Genomic DNA, 14,651 nt, shown 5'->3' on the forward strand with positions numbered 1-14,651 from the left:
CTGATATCAACCTTCTTCAGTTGACCAGAACTCTGATACAGTATACTTTAAAACAAGTAATTGCATGACTGCTTTTGTCTTAGTCATAGTACTTGTGAATTTTGAAGATTTATTTTCATTTTTAGGTTTACCAAGCTTTTATTCATATTGTCAATATTTTTATTTGCTGATATCTGACCTTTCTTAATCAATTTGTAAACTTCAAGCAATAACATCATCATCTAGGTAGTATTATAGTAATATAGTAAAACTAAATTTCATTGACTGGTGATGCTGTACTATTATGATGAGAGTTGCAATTCTTTTGGAATTGAGATAACTTGTCTTCTGTAGTGGTCTGAACATTGTGAAGCTATATCTTGCACCAAAAAGGAGATGATGTGGACTGCAACTTGTTAAAATCAGGTTGTATTTCTATAGAATGAAGCTTCATATAGACTGTAGCTTGTTGCCCAAGTGCTTTTCGTATATGGTGAAACTAACCATGAAATGAGTGTTGTTGTGTATTTATGTATTTTACTTGAGTTAATAATTGCACTCTAATGTGTTTATTTGCATTTTTTCATAACTTACACAGAATATGAACACACCCCACTTTGACTTCTCCAAGTTCTTATTCCTGTTGTTTGTATTTTTCAGTTGGTGTCTTGCAGTTCTGTGCAAATTCAATATTCAAGCAGTGGTATCATAGCTGTATACATAAGATAACTAATTAAAACTTGATTGTGACATCACTCAGTGCATTGTTATGGTACAAGTTGCACTTTATTTAACGTTATGATCAACTATCATCGGTAAATATGAGTTGAGAGTATAAAATAATTTGAAAATAAAATCACATTTCAGTTTTAACATCAAAACTCTAAATATGCACTTAGTCAATAGTCGTATTCACAGTGATGCATGAAGTATTTTGGCCATTGAAGTGCAGCCTTGTGGCCAGAAAAATAAAAGAGAAAGTCCTTGGTTTTACAGGACATCTTTCAGCAGCTTGGGACTTGTCTCAGTTACTTTTAAAGTAAAAATATATTCAATGTTGTAATAATGAAGGAGATTATGAGGCTAAATTCTGCACTCAACAATGTACCACAAACAGTGTGAAGCTGAGATAATCTGTTTTAATCTGTTGCTTGAGATATAAGTTTTGTTAAGGATAGTCCATCGTTGTCACGGTTTGTGAAAACTCTTCGAATTGAAGTGTGTTAAACTGCTTTTCTGATTACTAAATAAATATGGATATTGTTGGCAAGTCGAGGAAGGTATCTTATTTGCAGTGAAGATAGTGATCAGTTAAGTCAAAATGAAGCAGCTGGTCCTTTTAGAATTGTCACTGCTTTCTCAATGGGTTAAATTTAGGAGTAACAGTGGTATTACATTTTTTAAAAATCATGTGGAAATCTGTTAATAACTAGCAAAATTCCTATCTTATATGGCTTTGTAGATCAAGTTTAGAAAATGATGATTTTATGGCATCAGTTTTTACATTGCTATCCAATTTAAATCACTGATTAGGCCCAAATATGTCTGTGGTGGCAGTGCTAACCACATACTAGTTTTACGGCAAATGGTTTATATGCAATATTAATAAATTTCATGCAATAATGTTTAGTTACCAAACATCAACCATCACTCAATAAAAAGTAAAGCATTCAAAGCTATCACAAAATATCTCTGCTTTTCATTTTGCCATTTTATGAATCTGCTGATATCATACAAATGAGTTTTGAGATCATATTGCCAATAATACTTTTTATTTGCTAATCAGAAATGCAGCTGGCTACATCTTGATTCTCAAAGTAACTTGTAGCTAATGTGTTAACACACTCAGCAGCTGCTCCTTGCAAGTAAGTGAAAATAATCTCCCAGATGATGATGATTTGAGCATTTGATTTGCATTTGTGTTACTGACTGGGTTGTAGCTTCTTCCACAAAACACATTTTAATATAAGTGTACTATTAGTACAGGTTTCTCTTTATTTAAGTTAAATTGCTAAGCTAAACTTGAAACTGGATTGAGACTGAGTTTCAGACTGGAGGAATTTACATTTTTTCCTAGAAATAAAAATAAATTTTTCTTCCTGGATCAATAAAACACAATTAACCATTTACTTGCCAGCGGTAATAGCTTTATTTACTGAAGTACATTTGAAATCCTAGTCCTAACTGAAATTTAATTTGTCTCCCTCGCAAATGTAAATGTTTTTATTGCAAGTGTTCAGATAGCATCCTTTACACTCTTTCATAATCAATTCTTTTCTCAGTACTTCATTTTCAAGTAAGTAATCAATGCTGACACTGTATTTTCAAAATGTATCTCACCTGAACACTCGGCTCATGACCTATGAAACTGATTAAATAGAGAAAAACTGTGTTTGAGTTGGCAGAGAGATCAGGAACCTGAGCGCAATGGCTGAAGATGATTGGCCAAAGGAACAACAGCTGCATAAAAGAATTTTTTTATCCAGTAAGCAGTTAGCATTTGTCCTGACAGAGTTTCATGTTAAGAATTTCTTCTGTGCAACTGTCATCAGTATCATATGCAAACTGGTGCACCTTTTGGTTGGTAGATTTTTTTCTAGCTTTGCAGCAATAAATAAAGCTAAAATACCAATAGATACTTCACAGCATTTTGTTGTGTTGCCGTAAACTTGGTGAAAAAGTCCTTGGCTAAATAAAGTGTCTCTCTGTGTAGCTTTTAGACTTCACAAACCTCCATTAACCAATTAAGATGAACAGCTGTCATTGGATTGCAAGAAATTGTTTTTGGAAAACATCTTTCTCTCTCAATCTGCTCCTTAAGAATATTCCAAACTATTTTTGTGATTTTTTTTTTCCCCAGCAGAATGCTGGTAATAATGAAGCTCTAGTTGGAGTAGCTAAAACACTTTTGAACCTTTTACTGCACACAACTGGTAGAATTAGATGTAACCAGGTCATCTGGATTTGTGCATGATGTTAAATGGAGTCTGTATGGACTCATACAGTAGGCTACAGTATTCTAACAAGCCACCTTTGCGTATGGTTTTGCAGTAAACACTTCTTCTGTATCTTTATCCAAGTCTTGCAGAGAAGTGGTAACGTCTGCTTTTTGTTTTTAGATACATAGCACAACCCTTTTTATTTCTTCGGTCTTTGTTGATTGATCTTCTAATTCTGAGCATCTTTGGAGCTGGTTGTGCAGGTTAAAGATCTCCTATAATTCAGAAGGGACAGGTCTGTCTTAAATTACTGTTGCTTCTCAAGGTAATAGGGTGGTTCCTGCAGCTTAAACATAACCGTTGCCAGAAGAAGTGATGGAGGCTGGTACAATTACAACATTTAAAAGGCATCTGGGTAGGTATATGATTAGGAAGGGATTAGAGGGATAAGGGTCAAGTTCTGGCAAATTGATTAATTAAGGATATCTGATCGGCATGGACATGGGGACATTTTCTGTGCTGTACATCTCTATGACTCGATGCAGAGTTGCGAGACCAGGATAGGGTCTGGGTTTGATGTTGTTTTGGAGGGTCTGTGTGGACTCTATAGACTGGCCTGCTTCCAAACTGCAATGGGATTCTGTGATTCTAGAGAGTATGTGAATCCAATTATAGCTTTGAAAAGGGTTTGGAAAGTTTACAAAAGTGAGAACTTGTCACCCTAGGTGGAAGGTGGGGATTGGGATGGGCTAATTTTGCTTTTGTAGAGGGTCAGCATGGACATGTGGGCAAACTTATGTGCAGTACCTATTCTGTGTGAACTTACTTTTATTGGCTAGTCTGAATGCCATAAAGCTAGCACCATTAAGCGGTTATACTTGGGTAATGTGCTTTTATTAACCCATCAAATGGAAATTGCAGGTACTAATGGAATAAAATGAATTTTTTTAAAATTCAGTGGTTATATGTCCTCAAAACACATTATGAAACAGTATTTTCTTTATTTTGAAACAACTTTAAGATGTGGCATTTGAACAAATAATGTTTTAAGATAGCGAACATTGAGTGAGTGACACAGGAATGATATTTTATTAAATGAACTTAGTTTAAGAGCGTGAATGCAAATCTGCAGTGAAGATAAGCTTAACTGTAGTTACTTTCAATTTTCGCTTTTGCCCTTTGTTTCAAGTTGCCATGGTACGATTTGAGATAGTAACATGACTTGGAACTAGGTCATACCTGGATGTTTTAAATATCCTACATATTTTGTTATGATTTTTGTCCTTTCAAATGTTTGCTCTCAAACAAAAACATCAGAAAGAGATCTATTAAAATGGGCAAGGTGATATTTAGATTTGTTTTCAGTTGGAATAGGCTTGTGCAGATTTTTACAGCTTGTAATGTGATGCAAAAGCATTAGATTATTAGCTATAACTAATGTGCTTTCAAAATTAATCTATTCTTGGGTTTGGAAGTGAAAAAATAATACATACAACATTCTATCAGTTGATTTGTTCCCTCTCACTTCTTTATATGGATGTAAGCCACAGCAAAATAAATTTACACTGAACTTGAGAAAACATTTGTAATTCAAAAGCTAGGATTTATACATAATTGCATTGTTTGTCAAGTAGTGTCAGAAATCTTTCTAATTGGGAACCTGTAGAACTAGAGATTTTATAATTTCTGTGAAGAAGAGAAGTGGCAACATTTGTTTACGTTTGTGAAAAATATTCCAAATTAATTGAATAGACTTGTTTCAATTTGAAAATATAATCTTGTGCCTAAGACATACTTGGAAAAATGCATAAGTACTGGATATTTGCTTATATTGTGAATACTCATTCTTTGGACTGTTAGCAATTTGTAATTTTTTTTTCCCAGTTTTGATTTGTGGATATTTCCACTTTTGTAAATGATTACAATATATTTTCGTTGACCATTTTTATTCTTGTTGCAGGGATCTTGTTTAATGAAGCAAAGATGTTGCTTTTTGGTGTGTGTGTGTGTGTGTGTGTGTGTGTGTGTGTCTCTAAACACACACATGTATGATACAATTTGTACAGTCCCAAAGAACAATTTTTGCAGGCTATTACTCAGATAGCAGTTGCCTTGCATGGTCCGTCTATTATATAAGCATGTTTTTATATTATTTACTAAATTTCTACAAATATTCAATCCAATTAATTGCCTTGGAAGCATAATTAGATTTAGGCTAGATCTAAGTACCCACTATTTTGCATAGATGCGTATAGCCCGGCTCCTGCTGGCAACCAAGGTCCTGCTCCACTTATGGGTATGAACATGAACAACCGTGGACCTATGCCTGGTGCTACAATGGGACCTGTCCCAGCCATTGGGCCAGAAGGGACTGCAAGCTTGGGAACACCCATGCTGGGAGACAACAGTGGAACAATGGTAATGTATTAAAATGTCTGATATTTATTGGCTTATTTTCTAAGTAATATAAGGTATGTTTACACTAGCACTTCGACTGGCACAATCTTTTTTTCAAGGTTCTTCATACTTTAGAAAGCTTTGATCATATCTTGTAGCATAGTTTTCCATTTGTGTAGTTTCAACTTTGCAAAAGTCAAAGGTTTTTAAAAAACAAAACTGGATCATCAGAGCAGTTCAGTGTCAGTGTTTTTTTTAGATAAACCTCAATTTGGATGATGAGTATTCTGATGAACTAAAATAGATCAGAGTTTATAATGTGTATGATGAAATGAATGGTGGATTCAAAGCGGTAAGATAGAAATTATATAGTTCTGAAATTGTAAAAGGAATTTGGATGCATTGAAATTGGATATTATTGGTATGTGGTGAGTGTAGAAGAAAGCTTGGCACATCTATGTTTTTGATACACGGGTGAATATGGATTATAAATTTTAATAAGCAAGTAATTAGGATTAATTTTTACCTTTTTTTTATAGCAATAATTAAAGTAAACAACAATAAATGACTCCTTTTATATATTCTGATAGGCCTTGGGCAAATTAAATTGATAATTTTGGTAATGTTTTCCATTTAATTCAGGGGTAAGGTGAGGTAAAATCTAATGCCATTTTTGAAGCATTTGGATAACATTTAAGCATGGGCTCATGTGAGACATACACAAAACAAGCATAGAATTGAAACGTTATTGTGAAGCATTTCAAGTTTTCTCGGCTAAGTTTCAAATTATGACACTTGAACTTTTGCTGTGAATAAATGGGTGCACTTTGTGTAATGTGCCAAGCCTTCTGAGAGTGTAAACATATCTTTTGGAGATTAAACTGAAATTTACACACACAAATAGTGTGTATCCTTATGTTGTACAAAGTTGATTAAACCAATAATTGTAGGAATAAGTATATGCCAATCGGCCTGTTCAGCCTGTTCCAAAATTCAATACATAATTCATAGTTGACCAACTACTTGAATGCCTTTTTCCTTGCAATTTCCCAATATCCTTCTACATAATTGGTTAATCTCTGTATTAAACATACTCGATGACTGAACCTCCTTAGCCGTCTGGGGCAGAGAATTCTGAATATTCACAATGTTGAGTAAAAACAATTTTCCATCTCATAAGTAGCTTTTCCTTTATTTTGAAATCATGTCCCCTAGTTCTTGACTTCCCATCCAGAGAAAAACCTTGCTCTAGCTATTCTTCCTGTCCTGTCTGACGTTTAAGATTAGATGTGATTACCCTCATTTTTCAAAACTCTTAGGCTGTATTCACTATCTGTCTCCAAAGGATAGTTCTGCTATCACAGAAGAAATCTGGTAGACCTTTGGTGCATTGTCTGTCTGGCAATAATAGCATCTTTTTAAGGCAGGAGGACCAAAAATGCTACAGCCAGGTTCTGTCTAACCAAGTTAGTGTCCATTTGAAGCAAGGTTTGCTGCTCTTGTACTGAAACCTTCCATACCTTAGCTTCCTGATTGTCTGCTGCACATGGGTATTAGCTTTTAGTGGCTAATTGACAAGTTCGCCTAGGTCCCTTTATTCATCTACACTTCCTAAATTCGTTCTTTTAAGCAATAAGCATTTCTTCTTCTCACTGAAGTAGATGATCTCACATTTTTCCACATTGTATTCCATCTGCTATATTCTTGTACACAAAGTCTCTTTTAAAAAAACTTTTTAAAGTCACTTTATATGTTCCTTACAACATATATATTCCCACTTAAACTTGTGTCATTCATAAACTTGAAAAGTATATTTAATTCCACATCCAGATTGTTGATGTATATTATGAGCAGCTGGGATTGCAAATACTGAACTGCCAAGTTTGGGCAACCCATTTATTTCTTTGTTTTCTTCCGGTTTAAGCCAATATTTAGTCTGTGCGTGTATATTACTTCCTTTCCAAATTAGCTTCAGTATTGCTAACTTCTCTCCCGTGGGGTGCTTTTCTCAAAAGCCTTCTGAAAATCCAAGTGTACTACATTCACTGACAGTTCTCTGCCATATCTATCAGTAACAATTTTAAAGTCCAAGTTTGTCAAATGCTATTCCCACTCTTTGTGCTGACTATACCCAATCAGATGACTATGATTCAAGTATCCGTTTATCTCATCCTTTACAATGGATTCCATCAGTTTTCCTGCTACTAAAGCTAACTAAACTGTAGTTGCCCATTTTCTCTCTTTTTTTTGTTTTATAAATAGTGGGGTGACATTTGTGGCTTACCAATAAGCAGGAGCCATTCTAAAAATGCATCCATTACCTCCAAAGATAACCTGCGTCATAGTGTTGAAAGAGGTCTCAGAGCCAGAGACTTATAGGGTCATAGTTTTCAACCCCATTAAGTTCTCCTAGCAGAAGGTTCTTACTAATTTCCTTAAATTCCTCATTCTTTGTCATTCTTTTAACCTCCTAATTATGAATTTCATGTATCTTTCTCTTTGAAGAGATCACCAAAGTAATCTTTTAACATTTCTCCTACTTCTCTGTTTTCCATTAAACATTCTCCTGCCTCAGCCTATAATGCACCCACATTTATATCGACCAAATGTTTTCTTTCACGTACCTATAGAAGCTTTTACAGTGTATTTGTTAGTTTACATTAATGGTCTTTTCTTCCTTTTATCAATTTCTTTGTCTTCCTTGTGGCAAAAACATCAGGATTATTGTTATTTTTGGCAACATTATGGACTGCCTTTAACATTTACTCCTGTTTTTGAGCTACAATTGACTTTTTATGGGAGATTGTGCCTATAAAGATAGTGTGTTGCTGTATGCCATGTAGTATTTGCTAAATATGATCCATTGCCTGTGTGCCATTATATCTTTCAATGTATTTTCCCAATCCACCTCAGCCAGTTTGTCCCTCATACTTGATAGTTTCCTTCATTTAGAATGAACCTCACTTTCAAATAGATTGTAATGTTCTTCCTCCATGTGGTTGCTCATCAGTAAAGGCTATTTTCCCCAAAATAGCCTGTTCTCTATTTGGTTTCTCAACATGGTATTTAAGAAATCATTTTAACATACTTCAGAAACTCATTCTCCATAACATTAGTACTCATTAGGTTTACCCAGTCTTTTAGGAGATTGAAACGATCCATTATTGTTTCACCCATGCGACATGCTTCTCTAATCTTCTCATTAATACAATGGACCACATTACCATTACTGTTTAGTAGCTTGTAAATAAATCTTACAAATGTTTGCCCTCTCTTTTTTTCTTAACTCTGCCCAAACAGATTCCACATTTTGGTCTTCTGACCAGAAATCCTCCTTTTAGTAATGTACTGATGCCTACCCTATTACTAGCATTCGTTCCCCTCCTTTTCCTCTTTTTTTCCTGTTTCTCCAAATGTTGAGTATCCTTGAATGTTCAGTTCACAGTCTTGGTCACCCTGTAGCCATCTTTCCTGTTAGATCATATGCATTTGCCTTTATTTTTTCCTATAAGTCATTTCTTGTTGTGATTGCTGTGAGTATTTGTATAGTGTTCAATATTCTATTGTTTTGACATCACTCTCTGCATTGTATGTTTGATGTCAGCCTTCATTTTGCCTCTCATTCAACTTCTCGTGCCAATTTTCCTAATTCCTGTTACCAACTTTATTTCCTTTCAATGTGCACAACCTCTTGGGCTCCCCTACTCCTGAATCTAATTATAGTCATATTTTCAATCATGCACAGCAGTCTTTTGGGAATATTACATGTCCAGGTTTACTGTTAGATTTGGTTTTGTTCAAATCATGAGAGGGAAGAAAAAAAATTCTATCCTTGCTTTTCATTAAACTTGAATTGTAAGTCTGAATTTGGTATGTAAAATGAAATGAAAACTTTTACATTTGTCAGTGTGCCAAGTTAAAATGATGACATTTGAGTTTATCAGAAACTTAAATGTTCTGAAGTAATATTAACTAACATGTTTATGGATTTTAACCTCTAAAAGGTGTGAACTGTAGCTAGGGCCGTTTTCTTTTGGAGATGGAACTAGGTATGATTACATTGAGATACCATCTCTACCATCAGAAACTGTTCTAATATGATGGAGATTGATTTCACAACTTGCAATGAAAGATCAAAATCTCCTTTTGCAGTTGAACGTTTTGCCAATATCTTCCTATTTCAATTGTGTTGCCTTCCATTCTGTTTTAATTGCTGAAATTCATTTTTAAAAATAATTATTTTCTTTCCCCTTGGTACAGGGATGGAATTAATTTTATAAAGCCCCTTCCCCACCCAGAATTGAAGCATTAACCAGAAGAAGAGTTGATTTAGGTTTTTAAAATTGCTGAGAGACCAAAGCATTTGCAGGCAACAGGCTGTTCAAATAGTTTTTATCCCATGAGAAAATAGCGTGCATCCACTTATTTCTGTTAGTATGCAACATATTTGACAGTGGGTACGCTAATAGATGGATATGCTTTATTTTCACTATATTTTGTGTCTTTTGTTGCAACTAAGAACAAAATTAATGTTTTGCTTTGTATTAGTTTGTATCCACCATAAATTTATACATTGGAAGTTCATTTTGTGATGTGACTTAATACAGATAATGCAAAAATAAGTTACTATTGTTTTGGGATTGTTCAGTGTTTACTTTTTCAGTTTTAAAAACAATATTTTAGTGCATTATCATATCAAAATGGTACACCTTTGATATGTTTTGCTCAACATTTGCATGTCTGCATCTTCCAAATTATTCACAATACATCTTTTTAGTTTCAAGATGAGTTTCCCAAAAATCTACTGGTAAGGAATGAAGCAGTACTATAGCTCTGGTAATACATCAGGGTTCACTTCATTTCCACTTCCAGAAGCACTCTTCTTCAGTTGAAACTTTTACTATTAAGCTGGTAAAGTAGATTCTGAGAAAAGTAGTATTGCTGGGATTGGGTTTATTCAACCCATTTAGAATTGGGGAGTTTAATTTCCTGATGGTCTCTGAGAAGGGAGTGCCTCACTCAGGGAACTATTCTTATTCACTGCTGTCTCTGCTGGGGCTAGAAAGGTTGTTTTGCAGTTAAAGAAACCCACTAAATTCTGAGTTTGCACAGAGTAACTGAACCAAGGTATGTCAGCTCCTTGGCTGCATCTGCTTCCTCCCAAGACTGAAAAATCAAAGCACAATTAAAATGCCTGTTTGTGATTTCTTCGTCCACTTTTTTTACAGATGTTTTTGCAGGAGTAGGCAGAAAAATAGAAGTGAGAAATGGGAGGTGAGGAAATTCAAGAAAATAAGATCTGAAGAATGAGTTGGACCAAGGACTGATGGGAGGATGAAATATAGGACAAGCGAAATCTGCCCTACTGGGAGAAGCAACTGGGGGTGGTGGGAATTGCAAGGATAGCTGGAGAGTGGAGATGGTCAAAATGCTGAAGATGTGTAACTGGTAGTAGGGTGCAGGAGGAACAATAAATGAGTTGTGAGGCCTGCTCAAAAGTTTGAAGAGCAGGATATATGGTGAAAATGGTATGAGCCATTGACTTCTACAAGTGAAGCTTGAATATGTTAATGAAGTAATTGAACTATATGGTACACACTTCCTATTTGTTACACCCTTCAAAAGAATGCCCCTGCTCTATTTAAATGACAAGCAAAAATAAACCATTATTGTCCTGTGATTTGTCTAAAGCATCAAGCAAATGTTAAGTTTTGGAGGATGTTGCAGTCTTAGCAGCAGACCAAGATTAACATCATGTAAACCAGATGACTGGGAAACTAGTGGTAAGAGATCAATGAGGTGTTAATTTAAAAATAAAGTTGTGTTAATGAATGTGGAACTGGTGCAGTTGTAAGATAAAGGGGTAATTTTAAACTTGCAGCTTGCCCTTTTACCCTCTTGCATATTGAGGTGTGATGATGCCTTGATTGTTTGTTTGCATAATTATAACTTTCAAACTTTGTTTTGAAATTTCCCATGGGAGTTTTTTAGCTATTTGTTTTTGCCATAAATATGGCTTTCACGTTAACCCAAGCCTTTAAAATGCAGAGAAAATTACATTTATTATTCAAAAATGTAGTCTATGGTGATGAATTACGTAATTAGTTTTTATCAGTTTGAGGTTCTTACAATGATTGCTCCAAATGTTTTGTGTTATGGTTGTCATTTGTTGTCATCGTAAAAGTAGGTGGTGAAATATAAATGATTTTGCATAATTCAAAGCATCGTTGATCTATACGTTAACTAATGTAATTGCTCCTTTCTATCTCCTTTTTGTATGTTCCTGGTACTGCTGGACTGCCTGCCAAACTTCATGACACCGATACGGGGATGTCGCCAATCAATTCATAAAATTGCCACCTTTTGGTCCGTTCCTACAATGGAACATGTTATGGACATTTTATATAAAACACAATCGCTATCTGAATGGACAATAGCGCAATGATAGATTTCCCCAGGGAGGTCCTGGACAGATGGGTTCTCCTCCTATGATCAATAGGGGAAACCTGAGTGGAACTCCAGCACCTGAGGCTACTCCTCAACAGCCCATGGCAGGTGTTGGTGTGAGTAGTACACCTGGTGGTTTTGGTAGAGGAAATCAAAGGGGTAATTATGATGCAAACAAAGTCCACAGCAGATTTTAGACTTTCTGAATTGTAACAATAGATCATTCCCTTCTGTGACAATTTAAGGCATACGGAAATCTGGTGATTTAAAAATATCAGTTGAGTTTTATCTGCTGTTACCTGACACTGTTTTTTATTGTGATGTAGATCTTGAATTTTGTTTTTCTTATGTAATATCTTTTGTTTTGAACCTTTATATTGAAGTAATTGCTTCGGGCTATGTAGCATAGAACAGCAACCACATAAAACATCACTGTTAAGCAAGTTGGGTTAACTCCTTGTGAATGTAGTACTATACATCTTAAAATGTGACCATGCTGTAAAATCCATGGAGTTCTGGAATAATAAATAAAGCAAAAAAAAATCAACCATTTTATTTTTGTAAGAATAATTGAAAAGTAAGCATTTATATCAATGCACAATATGTATGTTGTGCAAAATTGGAAAATTGGTGCAGTTGACAGTTATAGTTCCTGGTATTGAAGATGTGCAAATCTTTCTATTCTAGGATTTAAAATACTGCTTCAGACTTTTTTTTACCTGTTGCTTATGCAAACTATAATTTAACAGCTACTGGAAATTTTAATTGCTTGGATGCAATTGAAGGAGAAATCCCTGACTCCATCCACAATCCTGCTTACTCCTGTCAACTAAATCAAATGATATTTATGATGGCGCGTGTGTGTGTAAACACTTGAAGAGGTGAATAAGAAACTGTTCTTTAGTACAGTAATTTCTTTCATTCTGTTTAATGTCGTCATGTTGAAATCAGATGCAACATTAGCTGTCTTCCAGGAATGCTAAAATCAGTTTATAATGGGTTAACAAAAGATGTTAAACAACTACTATCAAAATACTTATCGTTTACTTGGAGTTATTGTAATCTCAAAAATTTTCACTTCCCTATCAGCCTAAGGCCAAAAAGGTGCTTTTGGAGATGCACTAAATTGTCAGCCTGGATTGCACTGGTCTTCAGTACCCCAAAACAGTGGTTATTTCTTGCCAAACAGTTGGTCTTTCTAAAATCAAATTATACAGTATTTGGAGTTCCTCTCAGATTTCCACCCATAATAAAGGAATTGGGTGTCTCAAAAATGAAAGTATTGACAAAATCTTCCGTTCTAACTTTTGAATGAGTTGCATAAACCGTTTTAGTTTAGCAGTAGTATTGAGTGTTAAAACACAGTTTGATCTTGATTTTCTTTTAACGTGGTTTCAATTTAAATTAGTTAAAAACATTTTGTACTTTAAAAGTTTCTTACACTTTCAGTTGAATCGTTTTTTTAAATGTTCATTTCTGATAGTATGGACCTATTTCTATATATTTCTGAAAAAAGGTACTTTGAAGTTTTCATCTTGTACTCATTAGGACGTTTTGTAATTTGAATGTAAAACATTATCATACTGTCTTAAAGGATAGTGCTAACCAGTCGGCAAGTAGACTTGGATTGTTGGAAGTGTTGCCTTGGAGAATACACTAGTTATGTGATGGCTAATGGTTAACTGCCAGGTTTGTTTACATTTTAAACAAGATTGATTCCAATTTGGTCAAGCCACTGGCCTGAAAAATGAACCAAGGATGGCTGTCATAATTTTGTTGAGTTGAAATAGACAGTATTCTGTCTGCAAAAGAAACCGTATTCCATATATTTTTGCTTCTGGAATGTATGCACATAGCACACTGAGCCTGACTGATCCTAACATAATTCTTTCCTTGCAATTATTTAACAAACATTGTTCGATTGTGGAATAACATCCAAAGTTGGACACTTTTGGAAATGTGGGTGCTTTGGGCATGGGCAAGCACCTTGTGATCAGCCAAAGGGATATGCTGTTTAATAAGATCAGTGAGTTGTCAGGATATATAGACCACATACCTAGCATCACACTGGTACTGAAGTTCATATATTGCCATTGTCCATTTGTGTGATGGGCGCAATTGATTTTTAGCTTGGCAACAGCATCCTTTTTAATGACTCACAGAAAAGATATTTGTTTCATTTGAACAGAATAGGTGACAGCGATTCTCTGGTTCATTTCTTAGGGAAATGCCTTTACTAGTCAATCTGCATAGTTTAAAATTTAAAGCCTGACAGTTAATTTAATTGGTGGAGGCACAACCATAAAGAATGTATCAATCTATCTACTTACCGACCAATCAGCACTCTTCTATCATACAGTAAAAATGTTGATTTCTCTTACGTGAGCAATTTGCAAATTACCCTGATGAATGCAAAATGAAAACCTTTGACAAAATATGCCTTTTTATCAGCAATACTACAATTCTGTACTGACAGTCCATTGTTTGTCTTCGACTGTGTTGACTACTTGCACCAGACCATATAATTTGATTACGTTACAAAAATGAAAGTACTTTTTTTCAGAAAAAAAACTTCCCAGTTTAACCTGCCTTCAATACTGATTTTGAGCTGGAGATTTACATGCTGAGAAATTGCTGCTGTGACCTGCATAGAGTTTTTTTTTAAAAGAACTGTTACTGATTTGATTTTCTGTGGCTTGTTAGATTTTGATTCCTTACGTGAACTCATTAACGAATTCACTTTTACTTCATGTTCCTCCGTCATGTCTGAAAGTATTAACAATTGTAAAGTGAGGGTAACTATGGTCAATGTTAGGTGAAGTTTTGGAGTGGCTGCCAGTTCACATTTTTTTTCTTGTAAATTTCATTATTAATACAAATTATCACTTC

The 14,651-nt window shown here is 34.8% G+C and overlaps 1 protein-coding gene and 1 pseudogene across 3 annotated transcripts in view; one reads left to right on the forward strand and one right to left on the reverse strand.

Annotated features, from left to right (window-relative positions):
- Positions 1–14,651, forward strand: part of pspc1 (paraspeckle component 1) — a 124,788-nt gene that overhangs the window by 47,312 nt on the left and 62,825 nt on the right. For 2 of the 3 annotated variants that reach the window (XM_072577429.1, XM_072577430.1), the window contains 2 exons: positions 5,164–5,336; positions 11,753–12,309. In XM_072577429.1, coding sequence (XP_072433530.1) covers positions 5,164–5,336; positions 11,753–11,959 — 380 coding nt within the window. In that variant the 3' untranslated portion in view covers positions 11,960–12,309. Of the gene's footprint in view, positions 1–5,163; positions 5,337–11,752; positions 12,310–14,651 lie in introns of those variants that run through there. The other variant, XR_011961508.1, reaches the window with a different exon arrangement.
- LOC140481042 (G1/S-specific cyclin-E1-like) lies at positions 2,473–5,036 on the reverse strand (annotated as a pseudogene).

Source organism: Chiloscyllium punctatum, chromosome 9 (genome assembly GCF_047496795.1).
Source record: "Chiloscyllium punctatum isolate Juve2018m chromosome 9, sChiPun1.3, whole genome shotgun sequence".
In the NCBI taxonomy this organism is placed as follows: Eukaryota; Metazoa; Chordata; class Chondrichthyes; order Orectolobiformes; family Hemiscylliidae; genus Chiloscyllium; species Chiloscyllium punctatum.